Below are 18,620 nucleotides of genomic sequence, written 5' to 3' on the forward strand. Positions count from 1 at the left end.
GAATTTGCTTGCGAATGTGTGTGCGTTTATACCATGGGGAGTGATTGTTGTGCTCTGAGTATTTGACAAGCCGAGTGGAATAGATTGGATCCATCTCGTCATGCCCATGCAGGAGGTTCAGGGAGCTGTGTTTGTGTTAAACTCATAGACCTTGCATGCCTGAAGCAATATCCATGATTTTTTATTTATTTATTTGTATTTTTTGATCACATATATGTGTGTGGCGTTTTGGGACCAGTTTTATCTAGGGATTGGAAGTTTTCCAGGGTGCTTTGAGAGTTTTTTTTGGTCAGCAGTCAAGACTGAGTGAACTGATGTAATCAAATGGAGCTGATCCTGGGGTGTGCTGGTTCACTGTAGCCTTTCATTTATATTCAAAGCAGCAGGACTCAAATCAAAACACACACACACACACACACACACACCACTCCAAGGAGATCAGCAGCAATTAAAACAACAGTTTCACCTTCAGCATATGGCTGATTGTGTGTGTGTGTTTGTGTATTTTTGAAGGTAATATGAAAGACGGGGTGTTTTAGGTTTTGCGTTCCTCTTACTTGGTCAGTCAGAAAGTTTTTAGGAAGACAGGAGGAGAGTAGGACTACATAATCTTTTCACAAATCATATTGTAATTGTTTTGCAGTAATACCATTCATTGTCTCAGTGTTGCAGTAATAAAATTGTCTCAAAATCTACAAGAAACATGTATTTGCTTTCATACCACCTGCAAATATACCCCTCCACCTATTCAGAAAACTGCTTTTTCACCATTTAAACAAACCCAATTTTTAGATACATTTACTCTTAGACTGCTACTTATCTGGAAAACAGTACACATGAATATTATATTTTTGTAATATTAGTTATGCCCAATACAACAGCATACTGTCTGTAGATAATAATTATAATTAATTAATTATTGTTATTATTGAATATTACAGTCACATATTCTATTTTATTCAATTTGATTTTTGGCTAACACATTTTATAATAATAATAATATTATTATTATTTTTAAGAATAAAAACAGCAATAAAAATATCAATACTTGTTAAAATTTAATTTTTATTGTCATTATTATCGTTGTTGTTGTTCTTGAATGTTAAGTCAATTATTTTTAAATGTTTTATTGTTTATTTTATATAATATTTATGATGACAAATCTCTTAGACTCTTTATTCTCTTTGCGAACAAACCTTTTGTGTGGAGATGTCACAAACTGAGAGTAGCTCTAAAGACTCATGAGCTCCATGCAGGTTTTAAGTGTGTAATGCACAACTGACAGAACAGAGTTCACTTTAAAGCACCCACGGCATGCAGACTATAGAACAATTTAATTAAACGGCACTAGACAGCAGTGTGATTATGATTGTATTTTGATGAATTTGTTCAGCTCTTGTGTAGACTTTAAACGAACCTTCTTTAACATCAGGTGAAGATTGCTGTGAAGTTGCGTCAGGTTGATTGAGATACAACTGTGTGTGTGTGTGTGTGTGTGTGTGTGTGTGTGTGTGTGTGTGTGTGTGTGTGTGTGTGTGTGTGTGTGTGTGTGTGTGTGAGCTCACGGGGACACACGTGCATGACTGTTTTCATTCACACATCTCATTCAGGTAGCGACTGCTCCCGGAAAAAGAGAGGGAACAATGAAGCTCTGGGGGTTTTTACCCTCTGGTGAGCTCTCTCATTGGGCTCACTGACCATCTCACTGTCCTCACAGCCTTTGTAGCTGCACTTTAAAGCTGCTTCTTATTGTGCGATTTATTTTCTTTTTGCTGGAATGGTGCCCATAGGGAGAAGCCTGTTTCATCCACTCATATCCTTTGTGGGTATAAATGCAACACCAGGCCTAATAAATAATAGAACGGTGGGCAAATATCAGTAGTTTTTGGTCTGAAGCGTTTGGCAGTGAGTCGTGTTCCAAAGGGGTGGCAACACAATAGTTAATGGAACTGGCTTTGCTGGCTGTGCAAACTGCACAAGTGTGTTTTTGACTTTATGGACCATTGGTGGACCACAAATCCTGGCGTCTCCCAAAATAATCATACGAGGCCCCGCAAACAAATTGTGACCTCATGCACAAGAGTTTGTTTTGAGGGTGGAACAGTTTTGCTAATAGAGTCAGACAGTTATGGTCTTTAGGGGAAATATAGCATTTGTTTGTTTGTCATAGTGCCTTCCTGAGTCTATTTCCTTCATTTTTAAATGTTTGAATGTTACTTTTCAAATGTCCTGCACACTCATCCTCATCAAGGTTAAAAAATAAAGTAGCATGTACTGTCAACTTTGATAATTCATGAACACATAGTTTTTCCTATTGTTTTAACCCTGAAGGGCAAAGTGAAAAGTGATTTTTTTTAAGTCTCTGCCTAAGTCTATGTAAATTCACCTACATTTTCTTCTGTTTGTAACAACAAAAAAAGGAAAAATATGTTCCTTTTATTGTTATTACACAAAGCAATAAAAAAAATCACTAGACAGATAAATAGATGAATAAAACAAGAAAATTATACAGTTATTTGAAAAAGCAGTTTTTTTTTTGTTTTTTTTTTGATGGCAATAAATATTTAATAATACCAATAATTATTATTATTTATTTATTATGTAATACATTGTTTATCCCATTGTTATTCGTTTGATTTAATCATTATGTTCAGGTGTGTGTGTCTCGTTTTCTTCACTATTTAAGTTCTGTTCAGTTTGAGTTCAGTGTTCAGGTCTGAAGTTAATGTAGAGTTGTGTTGGACTGTTTCTGTTTGTGGGTTCTGCTTTGTGGATTATTATTATAAGTCTGTTGGAAATTCATCTTCATCGCTGTGCGTTTGTTTACCCAAAACACTCATGATAGAAGTAGGTTAATGCTGGAGATGTACATTTAAATCTGTTCATTAAACATTTCTCTAAATGAGTGGAAAGCTATTCTAAAATGGAGCTCTGGTCTAAAATCCTTCCGTCACATTAGAGTAAGACAGGTTATGGACAGCTGCTCCATCATGTGAGTTAGCATGTGCTTTCTGTACATTGAGCACCTGACCAATAATTACCAGTCAAACACATGATGTACGATCTCCCTTAATTTGAATTCTATCCAGATACTTTTAGTGTCTGTGCAGCATCAGAAAATCTGTGTAAACACAACCTTTTGCTGTGGCTTCTGTGCAGTGCAAAATCATGATACTATAATGCACTCAAACAGACTTTCACACATGCTGTCAAACCTCCAGAGATTTTCTGCAGAGCACCTCACCAGACCCCTTATGGACAACCAGTGGCTTTAAACACCACACACATCTTGGCAAAGCAGTTCATTTTGGATGAGCATGTCAAAATAGGTGTACTTTGGTAACAAGTACAGTAATGTAAGGATATCAGTCTTTCTGCAGTATCATGAGTGCCAAGTACCAGACTGACCAATCTCAAAACAATTATCCATTTTTGTGATGCAAAAATTCACTTAAAATGAATTAATTATAAAATACTGACCTCAAAATATTTTAACAGTAGCGTTTATTTAATATATATGTTTTAACATTATATATTTGTATTAGTTATTAACCATAATATAAAAATAATCACAAGCTGATCATATCTGCCATAAGTTTTTGGTGCATCTCTAATGTAAATCCAGTTGGTTATGTCATTAAAATTAATGTAAAGATAAAAAAAATAATAATAATCTGAGTCATATCAAAATATCAGTTCATTAGACCCTCTTGTATAAGCAAGATCTCACCATGAAGCATCTCATCATTTGGTCAAAAATGCATTACGGTTCGAAAATGGATTGCTGAAGAAAGAGTTCCACTTTTGCAGTGCTGCTGTCAGCACCAACTCAGCTGTACAGCTCAGTGAAATATTTTGCAGCTCATGTCGGTTATAGATTTCATTTTATCAGTGTGCTTTTAAATCCAAGAAGAACTCAAGACTGAAGATGCATACTTACTCAGGTAAGACAAGGGAATACTGTCACCTGTATTCCTGTCTGTTCTCTCACTCTTTCTTTTTCTTTGTTTCTCTGTCTGTGCTTTAAGTTGGTAATATTATTCATCACTTTGAAGAAGTGAATTACACATAGAGATTACATAAAGTGAGATGCAGCATCTCATGAATTTCACATCTAACACATTTCCTCTTAATAATAAATGCTTCTTGCATGGACCGAAAATGAGTTCTCCTCCAGATATGATTAGCAAAAAAAGTGCAAACTGACACTAATGGTAATGCTAATTCTGCCAGACATTAGACTAGTGTGTGGCCCTTACCTGACTCATAGCCATGCCCATTCTTTCACAGAAGACCTACAATTTCAAGATATTTCCTGTTGTTCTCTAGATGGATGCTCAATAAACCTGCAGTATTAAAATTCATGTTTTAGTTATTTTAATAATATTTATTTATTCCACTGTTACTGTGGTTCCTGCTGTTACTTGAATATCCTCTGCTGACAAATAGTTGCATTGTTAACACATTTGCAGCAAATGAAAACTTGTAAACATGCTGTTGAATGGCTTAACACATTGAAATGCATGAGGTACAGTACTGGCATACTTTAAATGAATTCAGTAATTGAGTCAGAGATTTAAAGAGGTTTGCCTGAACATAAATACAGATTTCCTGCTCACCATGGTGAAAATAATTTGCTATGCATCCTCCACTTTGTATTGAAACCATGCTTTAATCTCTTTTTTGTTGGCCAAATTTGCTCCACTAGAAGAAAAACTGATACTAAAAATGCTATTCAGTGATATTTAAAAGTTGAGTGATTTTTTTATTCTTCTTTTGTGATTGACTTCAAAAAGGTTTCATAAATGTGAGGAGAACAATCAATTGGCTATTTTATTTTAATGGCTGTTGCTCACCTGTTCTTGTTGCCCTGTAAGTATACGACCTGGAAACTGGCATTTTGCCTAAAAAGAACTCCAGAAACATATTTCACTGTAAACCTGAATAAGTTGAGAAAAAAATGAGGTAATCAGTTACATTCGCAGTTGGTGCAGTGTTTTTTTTTGCCAATTAATCTCTTTGTGGCTGTTATGTTTTGAGCCCAAACTAACTCAGATAAAAATTAACCATTTAAATTAATTAAACAATTTAACTACATGACATTATAATACTGTATAAAACCAATGCTATAATGAGATAAAGGTATCAAACTGTAATATATTCAGAATATTATTTGTTATAATGCACAAGGCTTGGTTTTTCAGATTATGCCTTTATTGTTTTTATATTGTTTTATTTTATAAAAGGATTATGCAAGCACTTTAATTTATCCCCCTTTACTCATACTGCACAAAAAGTGGTTCAATAATATTGAATGTTACAGGGACCGATTTTTGCAAATGCAGATCCCACTGTGTTCTGGTTAAACAATTTGTATTTATTTATTTATTTATTGCTAAGGGTTGCATATGGTGGTGTTCTTAACCCTCTGAGGACTAAGGGTATTTTTGGGGCCTGGAGAAGTTTTGTCATGCCCTGACATTTGTGCTTTTTTCAGTTTCTTTTTCTACACATCTAAATGGCTAAAGTCTCACTGTAATCAGCACAAACTGGGCTATAATAATATGTGAGCAGCATGTATGTACATGATTGTGTTTTTGAGAAAAAAAATTTTATGCGTGGTTAGTGAAAAACTAAAAATGTTAAATCACTTGAATAAGGCAAAAAAACACATAAAGAACATTGGTTCCCGGGACTTTTGAGAACTGGAGCTTGTAGCCTAGAATTTTTCTTTCTAAATTATGTCAAAATCATCTTGTTTACTCACTTACAGAAAACAATATATTGATTTAAATTTTCCAAGACACTTTTTGTTGGTAAAAGTCATATGCGAGTAGGCGTCAACTATCATGAATATCATTGTGATTTACACCTGAGAAGACAAGGGCCCTTATAATGAGCTGCATAATGAGCCTTTCAGTCAGCTGTGCCACTGAGAGGGAAGAGTTACAAGAAAGAATGCGAGGACAAAATAAATCTATATAATTTTATGTTTGTAGTTTATTTAGAATATATTTAATTATCCCACAAAATAATTTAATATTCACTTGGGGGAGCAGTTAAACAGTTTATTAGGAACAATCAAAGCTGACATTCAAACAAATTTTTTGCACCATTACTCAAGTCACACAATCCTTCAGAAATCCTTTAACAATCTTATTTTCTACCAAAAAAAAAAAAAAAAAATTTTATTATTATTATTACAATTATTATTATTATTATTAATGTTGAAAAGAGCTGAGAATATTTTTCAGGCTTTTTAGGGGGGATAAATTAAAAGAACACATTTATTTGTTACATTTATATTATTTACATCAAGCTTTTGAATGGTATAGTATTGTATATTGTTATTGAAACTTCATAATATTTCACTTGATTATACATTTACAGGAATTATAGTTTGGAAAACTAGTAAAATGTTTACACGTTATGTGAAAACTAGTACAAGTATATAAATAAATAAAAAGAGATTTACTCATGTTTATGATCTCTGCTGAATAAAGTGCTTCATTCTTTTTTTTTCTGAGGAAATCCATTTCTCAAATCCTCAACCACATCACATCTTTTTGGGGTGATTTATGTCTTATTCCTCTCATCGCGAAGCAAACAGTAAAATAAAAACTTGAAGAACAGTCTCGCTGCTTTTTCTTCTGTGTGGGCGTATTCAAACCGCACGCTTCAGTTTGAATCTGAATAGCGCGTTCAGCGCGGGGGCGTGGTCACATTAGATATAATGAAGGGAGACATGAAAAACGGACATCGCGTTGTTTTCATATGGATTACTTTATCACAGAATATCTGTTTTCGGCGGCACTTGTTTAGTTTAAAAGTAGACATGTCAAGCTTTCTATAGAAATCTCTCTCATGTCTCTTCGTTGAGTATTCACGGAGTTACAGTTCATTTTAATGACGTGTTTGTAAATGAAGATCAGCGCAGGCAAAGGCTGCAGACAGCACACCTTGTTTGTTATCTTTATTTTATAAGTGCACAAAGTTTTGTTGTTATTATGTCTGTATCCAAAAAAAAGTAGACCCTTTACAGATTCGATTGATGTATTGCTCTTATCTGTACGATTAAAACTGAAAGTGTAATTTAAGTTATTTTCCGGGTTATCAAAAATGACTCATAACGCGTATCCGCGTTAATCGACTCCAGAGGGTTAAGAGAAAACGCCAATGAAAATTGGCTAGTGGATTTAACATAGTAGAGTAGTTGATGTATCTAGTCTCTACAAAGCCTTCATCTGTGTGTTCGAGAGCTGTTCCTGGTCGGTGTGACGGCACAGTACAGCGGTGTCCCTGTGACGGCGATTCCACTGGGCGCTTACGCTGAAAGAGCAGTTTATAAAAGCGCAAATCACGGACTATTCGCGTCTTTTTCAAGATGCCGTTTTGTCCGTGTCCTTCTGGATGCGGTCGTTTCCTGTCTTCCTCCTAATTCTCACCCAAGATGCCCCCTTTCACCAGCGGCCAAGAGGTCACGGTTCGGAGACGCAATGCCCTCCACGCGTCTCTGGCCAGTTCCTCCGGGAACACGAGGAGTGTGGGTGTGATGACTCGGTACGCGATGCCTTCTGGGCTATCTGACACAACTTCCCATCGCTGCACCACTGCGGGTATGTCGACTGTCCCTTTGGTGACACTTGTACGGAGTTTGGGAGCGTGGCTTGCACTGCTCAACCCGTCACACTTGCTCATTCGGACGGTCCGACTCGGTTACGCGATTCAGTTCCCCCCGTGACCTCCCAAGTTCAATGGCGTGCTCGAGACTTCGGTGGCAGTCCGGGATGCCTCTGTCTTACATGAGGAGATTGCTGTCCTGCTGGGCAAGGATGCAATCGAGGCAGTCCTTCCAGCCGAGATGAGGACAGGATTTTACAGCCCTTACATCGTACCCAAGAAAATCGGTGGCATTCGGCATATCCTGAATCTGCGAGTCTTGAATCGGGCCCTGCACAAGCTCCCGTTCAAGATGCTGACGCAGAAATGCATTATCAAATGCGTTCAGCCCCAGGACTGGTTTGCAGCGATCGACCTGAAAGACGCGTACTTTCATGTCTCGATCCTCCCTCGCCACAGACCGTTTCTGCGGTTTGCATTCGAGGGTCAGGCATGGCAGTACAAAGTCCTCCCCTTCGGGCTCTCCCTGTCCCCCCGTGTCTTCACGGAGGTCGTGGAGGCCGCCCTTGCCCCACTCTGGGAAGTGGGCATCAGGATCCTCAACTATTTCGACGACTGGCTCATTATGGCCCGGTCCCGAGAGCAGTTGTGCGATCACAGGGACTTGGTGCTCCGGCACCTCAGTCAGTTGGGGCCTCAGTCATTTGGAAGTTTCGGCCACTGTTGCTAGACAGGCACGTGTTGGTCCGCATGGACAACACTGCGGCTGTTGCGTATATATCAACCGGCAGGGCGGTCTACGATCACGTTCATGTCTCAACTCTCAAATCTCCTCCTCTGGAGTTATACACGGCTCAAGTGTCTGTGCGCTATCCATATCCCGGGGGAGCTCAATCGTGCAGCCGACATGCTCTCACGACAGCTCACCTTTCCCAGGGAATTGCGACTCCATCCCCAGACTGTCCAGCTGATCTGGAGTCGATTCGGGGAAGCCCAGGTAGACCTGTACGCTTCCCACGAGTCCTCCCACTGCCAGCTGTACTATTCCCGGTCCCAGGCCCCCCTGGGCACGGATGCACTGGCACACAGCTGGCCTCGGGCTCTACACAAATATTCGTTTCCCCCAGTGAGCCTGCTCGCACAGATGCACAGATGCTTCTCACCGAGAAGATCCCCGGAGATGCCCGGTCAGAGTCGTGCTTTCTTTCCTGCAAGAAAGGTTGGAGCGTGGGCTGTCACCCTCCACCCTGAAAGTGTATGTGGCTGCCATTGCAGCCCTTCACGATGCAGTGAACGGCCGGTCCCTGGGGATGCAAGACCTGATCATTAGGTTCCTGAGGGGTGCCAGAAGGTTACATCCTCCTAGGACACCCCTGATTCCTTCCTGGGACCTCTCTATTGTCCTGGCAGGACTTCAGAGGGGTCCCTTTGAGCCGCTGGATTCAGTCGAGCTTAAGTTCCTGTCTCTCAAGACAGCACTTCTGGTCGCGCAGGTGGTGAACCTGCAAGCGCTTCCCCTGGAGGAGGCAGATCCAGCCTTGATGTTGCTGTGTCCCGTAAGAGCGCTTCGCATATACGTGGACAGCACCCACACATAATGTTTCTATTTTATCTCTGTCAATCTCTCTGATATTTAGTGAAAATGAGTGCTGTCTGTCACTGTCTTTAATCAGTTCTGTGAATTACTGTATGGTCATTCTTTATAAAGTAGCAACAATGTCGTTTTTAAAATACAGTACTGTGCAAAAGTCTTAGGGACATTAGTACTTTCACCCCAAAAAAAGGGTTTTAAGCCAGTTATTTATATCTTTTACTGTAGTGTGTCAGAAGGACATATCAGTTTGCCATTAGTTTGAATAATAATAATCTAGTGCGATTTTGAATGCACAAGCAGTCTGTCAACGGCAAAATGACTGTTTGGAAATGTAAACTGATATTTTATACTGACACACTACAGAAAAATATATAAATAACTGGCCGAACACCATTCTTTTAAGTGAACATACTAATGTGCCTAAGACTTTTGCATGGTAGTGTATGTATAAAGTACGTATGATTAAATTAAGTATATTTAAATAAGTGGAGGAAACAGCTGTTTAGTGATGAGCGGTGACAAGAGAAAACTTTATAGTAGATGGGAAACCGACTGCTCCCTCGTGACCTTTTGTAAACTGTATTTATGAAAAAGAACTGCACAGATACGGATTGTCACGTTCATGGACTGTCTGTTTCCTTATTTGGTCTTCCTGTTCTAGTTTTGTTAATTTGTTGATTATTCCCCACCTGTCTCCAGTTCCCTCATTACCTTCTGTGTGTTTAAATACCCGGTCTGTTCAGTTCTCCCTTGTCCGTGATTGAATGTTAATGCTGTTGTTTGTATATGCCACGTAACTTATTTGTGAAGTGTAGTATATTGTCTGTTTTCTCTTTGTCATCCAGTAAACTCTTCATTTTGATCACTATCCTCCTCAAGCTCTTTAGTCTTTCGCTTAGAACACCTACTTGTAACAGAATCAAGGACCGAAACAGTTTAGTTAGCGGTGTTTTTCTTTCTTTTTGGTTTGTTTTCTTCCCTCTCCCGGAATGGCCATTCCAGCAGTCCGTCTCCTGTGCCTGGAGCAACTGGACCGTTCGCTGGAGGACCATACCAGGGACTTTTTAGATCTGGCGTGCCTTACCCACTTCCCCGACCGCTCGCTCTCAAACTTCTTCTACACCGGCCTGAGCGAGCAGTGTAAGGCACACCTACCAGCGAACGGTCCCCGAGAGGATTTCGCCGCTTTCGTGGAGTGGGTGCTGGAGAAAAATGGATCTTCATGGACCATCAGCACCGCCGAAGAGGATATCTCCGGCCCCACTCCCGACCCAGAGACCAGCCAGCCACCATCAAGCCGCACGGAGCCAGAGCCCACCGCAGCCGCAGAGCCCGAGCCAATCACCGACAGGGTGCAGGACCTCGAGAGCGCGACTGACCAGTTGTGTGAGCCGGCAACACCGTGCATCGTGGGACTCTTAGTGGAGATCGAGGGTGTGGAGGAACGCCCTGCCCACACTTCCGCGACTGAGGGTGAGCTGTTTTCGGTCTCGGGAAAGGATATGGAGCAACTTATGGATCTTATGGACTGGTCTATGGAGGTAATCCCTGAATTTTCTGTTTCTCCGCTGGTTCCGTCCAGCCCTGTTCCCCCTGTATACCCGCTCAGTCTCCCACTCCCACCTCCTCCAGTCAGTTCCTCTGCTCCATTTCCGCTGGTTCCGCCCAGCCCTAAGCTTTCTGTTTCTCCGCTGGTTCTGTCCAGCCCTAAATTTTCTTTTTCTCCGCTGGTTCCGTCCAGTCCTGAATTCTCTGTTTCTCCGCTGGTTCCGCCCAGCCCTGAGTTTTCTGTTCCACCGCTGGTTCCGCCCAGCCCTGAATTTCCTGTTTCTCCGCTGGTTCCACCCAGCTCTGAATTTCCTGTGTCTCCTGTGTTCCCTCCCAGCCTCCCTCTCCCACCTCCTCCTAGACCTGCCAATCCCTCTGCTCCACTTCCGCTGGTTCCGTCCAGCCCTGATCCTCCTGTGTTTCCTCCCATCCTTCCTCTCTCTCCTCCCCCTAGACCAGCCAGTTCCTCGACATCATCTCTGCTGGTGCCAGTCAGTCCCGCAGCTCACCCTCAGTCCGCGCCATCTGGGCGCGATGTTTGCCGCTGGACTGCCAGTCTCCAGCTCCGCCTTGGCGTGTTAAGGCCCTGTCTCCGCCTCCAGCTTCCGAGCCCTGGATTCCTCCTCAGTCCTTCGACCCAGTGGCTCCGCCTTGGCTCTTAGCTCCCTCGTCTCCACCGTGGCCTGGCATCCCACCTGCTCCACCGGGTTCCCTCGTCCCTCCGGCTCCACCTTGTCAGTCGTCGACCATCCGCCGCCACGGGACTCCATTCCTCTGGTTTCACCTCGTCACTCCATCCCTCCGGCTCTGTCAGGCTCCTCCTTCCCTCTGGTTCCACCTTCATCCTCAGTCACTCCGGCTCCACAGCGGTCTTCCAGGACCCCGCCTCCGCCTTGGTCCCCTGAGCCTTCTGTTCCACATAGGCCCTCCGGATCCTCGACGTCACCCTGGCTCTGCGGCTGTGCTGCTCCATCTTGGGCTCCTCACCCACCGGTGCATTCTCCGCCTGTCGGCCCCCTGGTGTCGTCAGCCCATTCTCCACCATGGCTCCTCCCGCCGTCGACTCCACCATGGATCTCCGTCCTGGCTGGTCTCTGGAGGACCATCTGGCTCCTCCTGCTCCGGGCTCCTCCCTCCATCCACTCCGCCCTGGTCCCTACCTGCATGCTCCCTCTTCACCTGCTCCTTGCCTGCTCCTCGCCCGCCTCCAGTACCCCCACCCTCCCTCCGCTGGTATTCCTCTTGCGGTGCGAGGACGCACCGTTCCGCTTTCCTCATTACCTTCTGTGTGTTTAAATACCCGGTCTGTTCAGTTCTCCCTTGTCCGTGATTGAATGTTAATGCTGTTGTTTGTATATGCCACGTAACTTATTTGTGAAGTGTAGTATATTGTCTGTTTTCTCTTTGTCATCCAGTAAACTCCTCATTTTGATCACTATCCTCCTCAAGCTCTTTAGTCTTTCGCTTAGCACACACCTACTTGTAACACGAAAATATACTAACAATCTATCGATAAACACATACCTTGTGTCCTATGTTTGTGTTAAAGTGCACTTACGCTGCTCCGCGCGGTCTGCGGATTGAAGAGCGCGCTGAAAGACGGAGAGGAGACCGGTCTGACGCCGGTTTCATATGAAATTCAAGGGGACTGACTCTGAGGCAATCGGATACCGGTTCCATACCCAACCCTACTTTAAAGAAATATATATATTTGATAAACGAACCCAAAACTGGCTATGTCCTTGGTGGAGTATAATGTGATTTGTGTCATGTGCGATGGATCGCGTACAAACCAATAGGGTGTCAGAATGGTATATGTTTATACTTCTCATCCAACCACAATCAAATTCACTCCATCCGGATGGCGCGATTTATCTGGATAGGTTTTTTTAGTTTTTTTTTTTTGTATGATGACAAGCCGGAATGAAACCAAGACGATATGAAATAGCAGTAATGAAGCTATTTTTAAAATGTAAGGAGTAGAAGTAAAAAGTCGGCTGAAAAATAATTACTCAAGTAAAGTATAGATACCCCAAATTTCTACTTAAGTAAGGTGACACCTCTGGTGGTGAGGCAGATAATAGTAATTCAGGGTTTATATTCAAATTCTTCCTCACGCCGGAAATCGGATTTGGAATCTGCCAATTTAAAAATTATGAATGAGTCATTTCAAATTAAAGGTTGAAATTTGGCAATTACTCTAAATCTATATGTAATCTCTTAAACAGTAGTTAGAAAGTCTGACTTAACTGTCAACAATGAGATGATATAAATAAAAATGTTAATTTCAAGGTCCTTGGATTTGTAAAAAAAAAAAAATACTTACAGCATTGCATGAAACAAGACCGATCTCCCATCTTGAGAAGAAAATTTTAACACGGTCAGTTTGCTTTTACATGGATGACCTCATACATACATACATACATACATAGACTTAAGTTAACAGAACTCAATACAATTAATTAGTTTGAGCATTAAGGTTTACAGTGTACCTGAGCCATAATAACTCTCTATACGGGAAAAACAAACATCTGTTTCACATGGAAGTCATAAAAGTCACGTTGTGAGATATGAAGTAGCATTGCAGAATATACAGTAAAGTAATATTTTGAGATATAGTCAAATTGCAATATTGTTTGCAATATTGTTAGAGAAAAGTCACCTTAATTTAATGTATTTTATTATTTTATATTTCATTTTAATTACACTTAAAAAATGGTGTTGGATTGCCATAGAAACGACTTTTGCTAGTACATTTCACAAATTAAAACAAAGAAACGGCAAGTAGCACACTGAATTGCGTGTGAAATTTTGAAGTAGAAAGGCTTCAGGAGTATTATTATTATTTTGTAAAACATACTCCAATTTTGGAAATGTATCAATTTTTTATACCTTTTAACTTTTTACTTTAAGATGGAAACAGGATCTTCATTTTCTTGCAGCTTAAACCCTCAAAAAAAATGTCACTGGTAAAACATAGTCAAATATAATGAAATATTTCCTCTTATGTTTTGCAATATCAACTTTGGATACAATAGATAGGAGGTAAATATATATATATTATGTTAAGAGTTTCCCCACAGCTCGGCTTAGTGTTACAAGATGTCTCAGGTCATAACAAACCATCTTTATCAGTGAGCACTGTAATGAAATGGATGAAAAAAAAGCAGGAAGGATGAAGGACACGAGAAGGGTGAAAACAACAATGAACAAGCAAGAGAAAAGGCTGATTAGAGTATAGAGAGATAAGATGAGGAGTAATGTGTGTGGGACAATGAGCTGCTGACATCAGAGCAACTGACAGCCTGAAGGAGTCAGCTTTTTCTTTTAACCCCTTTAAATGAGAGTGATAATGCACCCTCAGATGTCAGGAGGTGGGGAAAGAATGAGTTGGCATTGATTTTGCGTGGATGAGATTTAGGGAGGGATAGAATAACTAGGAGGCGGAGGTAAGGTGTTATGGTTGATACTGCGAATGTCAGCATTTTCTTGTGTGTGTGTATGGCTGTACTTGTTTTCCCTGGGGGCATCTCGTTTGTAATTTCCACCAGCACATCACAAAACTAACTTTTTCTGATCATTATCATATTTCTTAAACACAACTTGACATATTTGAATATTGCATATCAAGTGTTCTCCATTGGAGCAAATAGTCTCTACAAAGTCTTGGAAATGCTGAAACACTGATTATAGTACATATGGGGTGCGGAGAGAAGCGGGCGGCTAGCCAAAATTTTCTCTAGCGCACACACACAAAAATAAGAAAGTATTCCGAATATTTGGCATCTGCCACCAACTTTAAAATGTCTTCAGTTAATTTTTTTCAAGACAATTTTCTTGTCTTCTCAGACCTTATGCAGTATGAGTGTCAGTTCCTTCCAGACGTTGTATTGTGTTGCATTTAACATTTTGTGTTGCTAATGTACCACCAGCTTCTGTATGACATATTTATATCTACGGCAAGTTTAGTATTCCTGTAGCAGTTTGGATTAAACCTGGTCCAACTAAACCTGCCTGGGCATGGAGCCCAAACAAAGCACAGACTGTAGTCAACGTGTCATTGGCTATAATGAGTGTATTTGTATGCTAAAGTCTCCTCTGTCAGTGAGAGTTATAGTTGTATGGATGTCGCAGGCTCTCGGCTGTCAGGACGTGTCATCCGTGTGTACATAAAGTGGTTGGGAGGTGTAATGTAGTGTCATGTTCCATTTTTTAAATTCTCTCTTTCTCTCCCTCACAGTTCTTAATCTGCTGGGCTTGAATTGGCGACTGAAGCCCACTGAAGGGCATCTAGTGAACACTGGCCTCAGCATGAGTATTCCTGGCATTGGTGATGTGGCAACAGTGCCCTCCGGAGGCAGAGGTAAAAGCAAAAACTTGTGCAAAAACCCTGAAATATGATCAACATGAAATCCAAATGACCTGATGACATACAATGCAAAACCCCAGAAAAATATGAAGCCAAAATTGCCTTCTCTTTACACTTGTCCATCGTTTTATTATGCACAATTTCTGAGTGCACAATAGTGGGAGAAAAGTTTTATTATTCTGTAATTTCAATAACTATGTAATAGCATATTAATAAAAAATATTTCAGGATGAATATATATATATATATATATATATACCTGTATATTTAGTTTTCTAATAACCTAACAAAAACATCATAGCCCATGTTTACTAAGTCTAACCAATTTTTTCAAGCAGATTATTTAATTTCACCCAGAAATATGTCACAAACATGAAAGTTAAATGAATTGAGATTGCAGTTTTGTATTGACTTCAGCTCTTTCCACTGCCTCTTCTGCAGTTCTACATGATTATGGTAATGGTAATGCATTTATTTGAAGTGATGACTAGACTTAGTCTCTGCTGGCTTGTTATAACACATGTTAGTCTCTGTCAGCCTGAGGCTCTGTGAAGCTAGTGATTGTCCTGTACTGTATATTGAGAGTACATTAGTGTAAAATCACAGTCTTGTGTGCCTTTTTCTCACAGAAACCTTGATATACAAGGTTATTTAGATTAGACGTTTTGGATCTCACTGGACTTAGTGGTTAGTGGTTCAAAGATCTGGCTAACTCTCAGTGGCTCAGACACAAAGAATCTCCCTGTCTGTTGTGCGTTCACCTCAAATGATTTATCATTATCAGTGTCAACACGTTCAGAAGATAACGACTGCCGCTGACCTTTAGAGAGTGCTGGTATTGACATTTTTCACACACAGTACAGCTTCTAATATATTTAGATGGGTCTAAAAGAGTGGGTCTTTATGGAAGAGGACGCATAGGTTCAAATCTGAGTTTAACTGGAGAGAATGTGTGTGTGCATAATCATAAATGAATGTGTGTGTGCACATATACATACAATTCACTGCAGTTTCCAGTTCCAGTTGCAGAATTCCGTTATGAACTTGAAACACATTTTCCTAATATATTGTGTCATTTGCATCATATAACCAGCTCCACATATATGGCTTTTCTGATGTAGTAAACTTGCTTGGTAGCTCACCTTGTAAGTGCTTGCATGAGTCCTGTGAAATAGGAGTCACAGTGCTGAATAAGAGAGATCCCACATATGTAGAAGCAAGCTAAAACATGTTTATCTCATGTTTGCTTTTGTTTTGTTTGTAGGTGGTACAAATGCGATAAAGGATTTTGTGCCACTGATCAGACATTTAATTTCCAAACTGCCACAATAGCCTATGTACAGCAACCGATGTAATAAAACATTGTCACATTCACATTCATCTGTTTCAGATAAAACTGAACACACTTGCAGCATCAATCACTGGAAATTTTACTTTGAAAATGTTGCAAAATGTACAAGAAGCAATGTAATATCATTTAGCAGAAATGTCACAACAGGCACATGAAGAAGGGCTAACTGTCCTACAGAAATGCATGCACACAGACGCATGTGTTATAGTGTGCTGTCTGTGGGGGAGGGGAAGCAGTGTTGCCAACTTAGCGACTTTGTCGCTAGATTTAGCGACTTTCCAGACCCTCATAGCGACTTTTTTCCAAAAAAGCGACTAGAGACAAATCTAGCGACTTTTTTTGCCAGACCTTATTTAGTCTCTGAGACTCTCCGTTAGTGCCGCACGAGCATGATCTCTCTCTCTCTCCCAGGGCGCGCACACGCCTCTCTCTCTCTGCATCTGCTCTATTCAGCGAGCAGAGAGGAGCAGCACTTTCAGTTAAAAAAGATATTCTGTTGCTTCTAACTCTAATTTACATGCAAGTATAGCTGAAATCACAGTACAACCATTGTCTTAATCTTATGTGTATGTGATTTCATTAGACAATGTCGTGAATAGGATTTTAGTGCAGAGATTAACATCTTTGATAGCTGGTTATGTAGTCTTAATGGACCGCGTTTCAGTCATTATAATATTAATTCCGTTGTCGGACAACAGAAACATTAAAATATAATAATAAAAAATGTTTTATTGAGAATATTGGCTGCATTAAAATGCAGTACATGAGCACAGAAAGGGCAAGATAATATGACGCACTTACGTCATTAATATGCTAATTAGCATATGACGTCACCTAGCGGCATTTAGCGACTTTTCAGGCAGGGTTTAGCTACTTTCCATTGAAAGAAGTTGGCAACACTGAGGGGAAGCATGATTCTAGACTCAAGCTGTTCTCCGTTTGAATGTTGTTATGTGAATCTACAAGGCCCTTTCACAAGACTCATGTCAGGACTTCGGCAAACCTCTCAGCACAGGCATCATGTGCCTTTTTAACCTTGACATGAAAAGCACTTCTGAACGCATCACTGAAGAACAATTTTATGTATATAGCTTGTAAGCTAGACATAGAAAATATTGAAAGCAAACAAGATAGCTAACATGGATTTGAACTCTTGACTGGGAAAAATACATTGGTGAAACCTACCAGTTTCTCCATAGCTGGCTAAGCTGAAGTGCGCTATTTTATCAAACAGTTACGCTATGTTCAAAAAATGTCTGAGACAGTTTGGTCTGTGGAGGAAACATTTGCGCTTATTGATATAAAAAAATAACCTGAGTTCTGTAAGTAGTAGGCTTGGCCTATAGTATATTTTTGGTGTAAAAAAACGAACTGCTGTTATCCTCCATGTTAATCAGTAATTTTACACACAATAAAAACATCCATTTAATTTTCTTGGAAAATACTTGCGAATACGGAAGCCATGCAAATAAAAAAATAAAAAACATACAGTAGCCCAACCTAATAATAATTTGTCTATATTAAAAGTATTGCTCTTAACAGACCTGTGTGTTTTGTATCACTAGTGCAGTGTCCGCTTTAGGAGCATATAAGCGCTGCCCTCATGAGGCACACCGATTCTGGCTCGTGCTGTTCCGTAGTTTATTAAAAGTTGATTAATTATGAACGTGTCGTGTGTCCATATTGCACCAAAATCCAACACTGCACTTCTTTGGGTCAGCAGCAACACACCCGCCACACGTGAAGTTGATTGGATGAACGGTTCTTGACATAATAAAATGCAAACAGACAGACACAAAAAGATTCCTGTCTTTATTAGAGAGAAGAATATGTTAGGCCCCTCCCTACGAATCTTCGAATATTCAGCGTTGATTACTACAGAAGGTATTCTGACCAGCCCTACTAAGCATGTGCGCTTGCTATGAGGTGATTGATTCTTCCCGTTTTTTACTTAAAGCAACATTTGTTATTCGACTTCTGTAATGTGACATACTTTTGAGTGTAGCAAGGCAATAAGCCAACTAACCCTCTGATTGATGCAGTCCACTAAAAGTCAGTTTAATAATTCAGGATATGATGTTACATGTGACCAAACTGATCACATTTGCCCCTTATCTATATAATTTTATGGCATTCAT

General features: G+C 40.4%; 1 protein-coding gene across 1 annotated transcript in view; it reads left to right on the plus strand.

Moving 5' to 3' along the window:
* LOC132130318 (teneurin-2-like) overlaps window positions 1–18,620 on the plus strand; it is a 199,820-nt gene that overhangs the window by 131,266 nt on the left and 49,934 nt on the right. The window contains exon 5 of the mRNA XM_059542002.1: window positions 15,003–15,125. Coding sequence (XP_059397985.1) covers window positions 15,003–15,125 — 123 coding nt within the window. The remainder of the gene's footprint in view (window positions 1–15,002; window positions 15,126–18,620) is intronic.

This window comes from Carassius carassius, chromosome 47, assembly GCF_963082965.1.
Source record: "Carassius carassius chromosome 47, fCarCar2.1, whole genome shotgun sequence".
NCBI classification, from domain to species: Eukaryota; Metazoa; Chordata; class Actinopteri; order Cypriniformes; family Cyprinidae; genus Carassius; species Carassius carassius.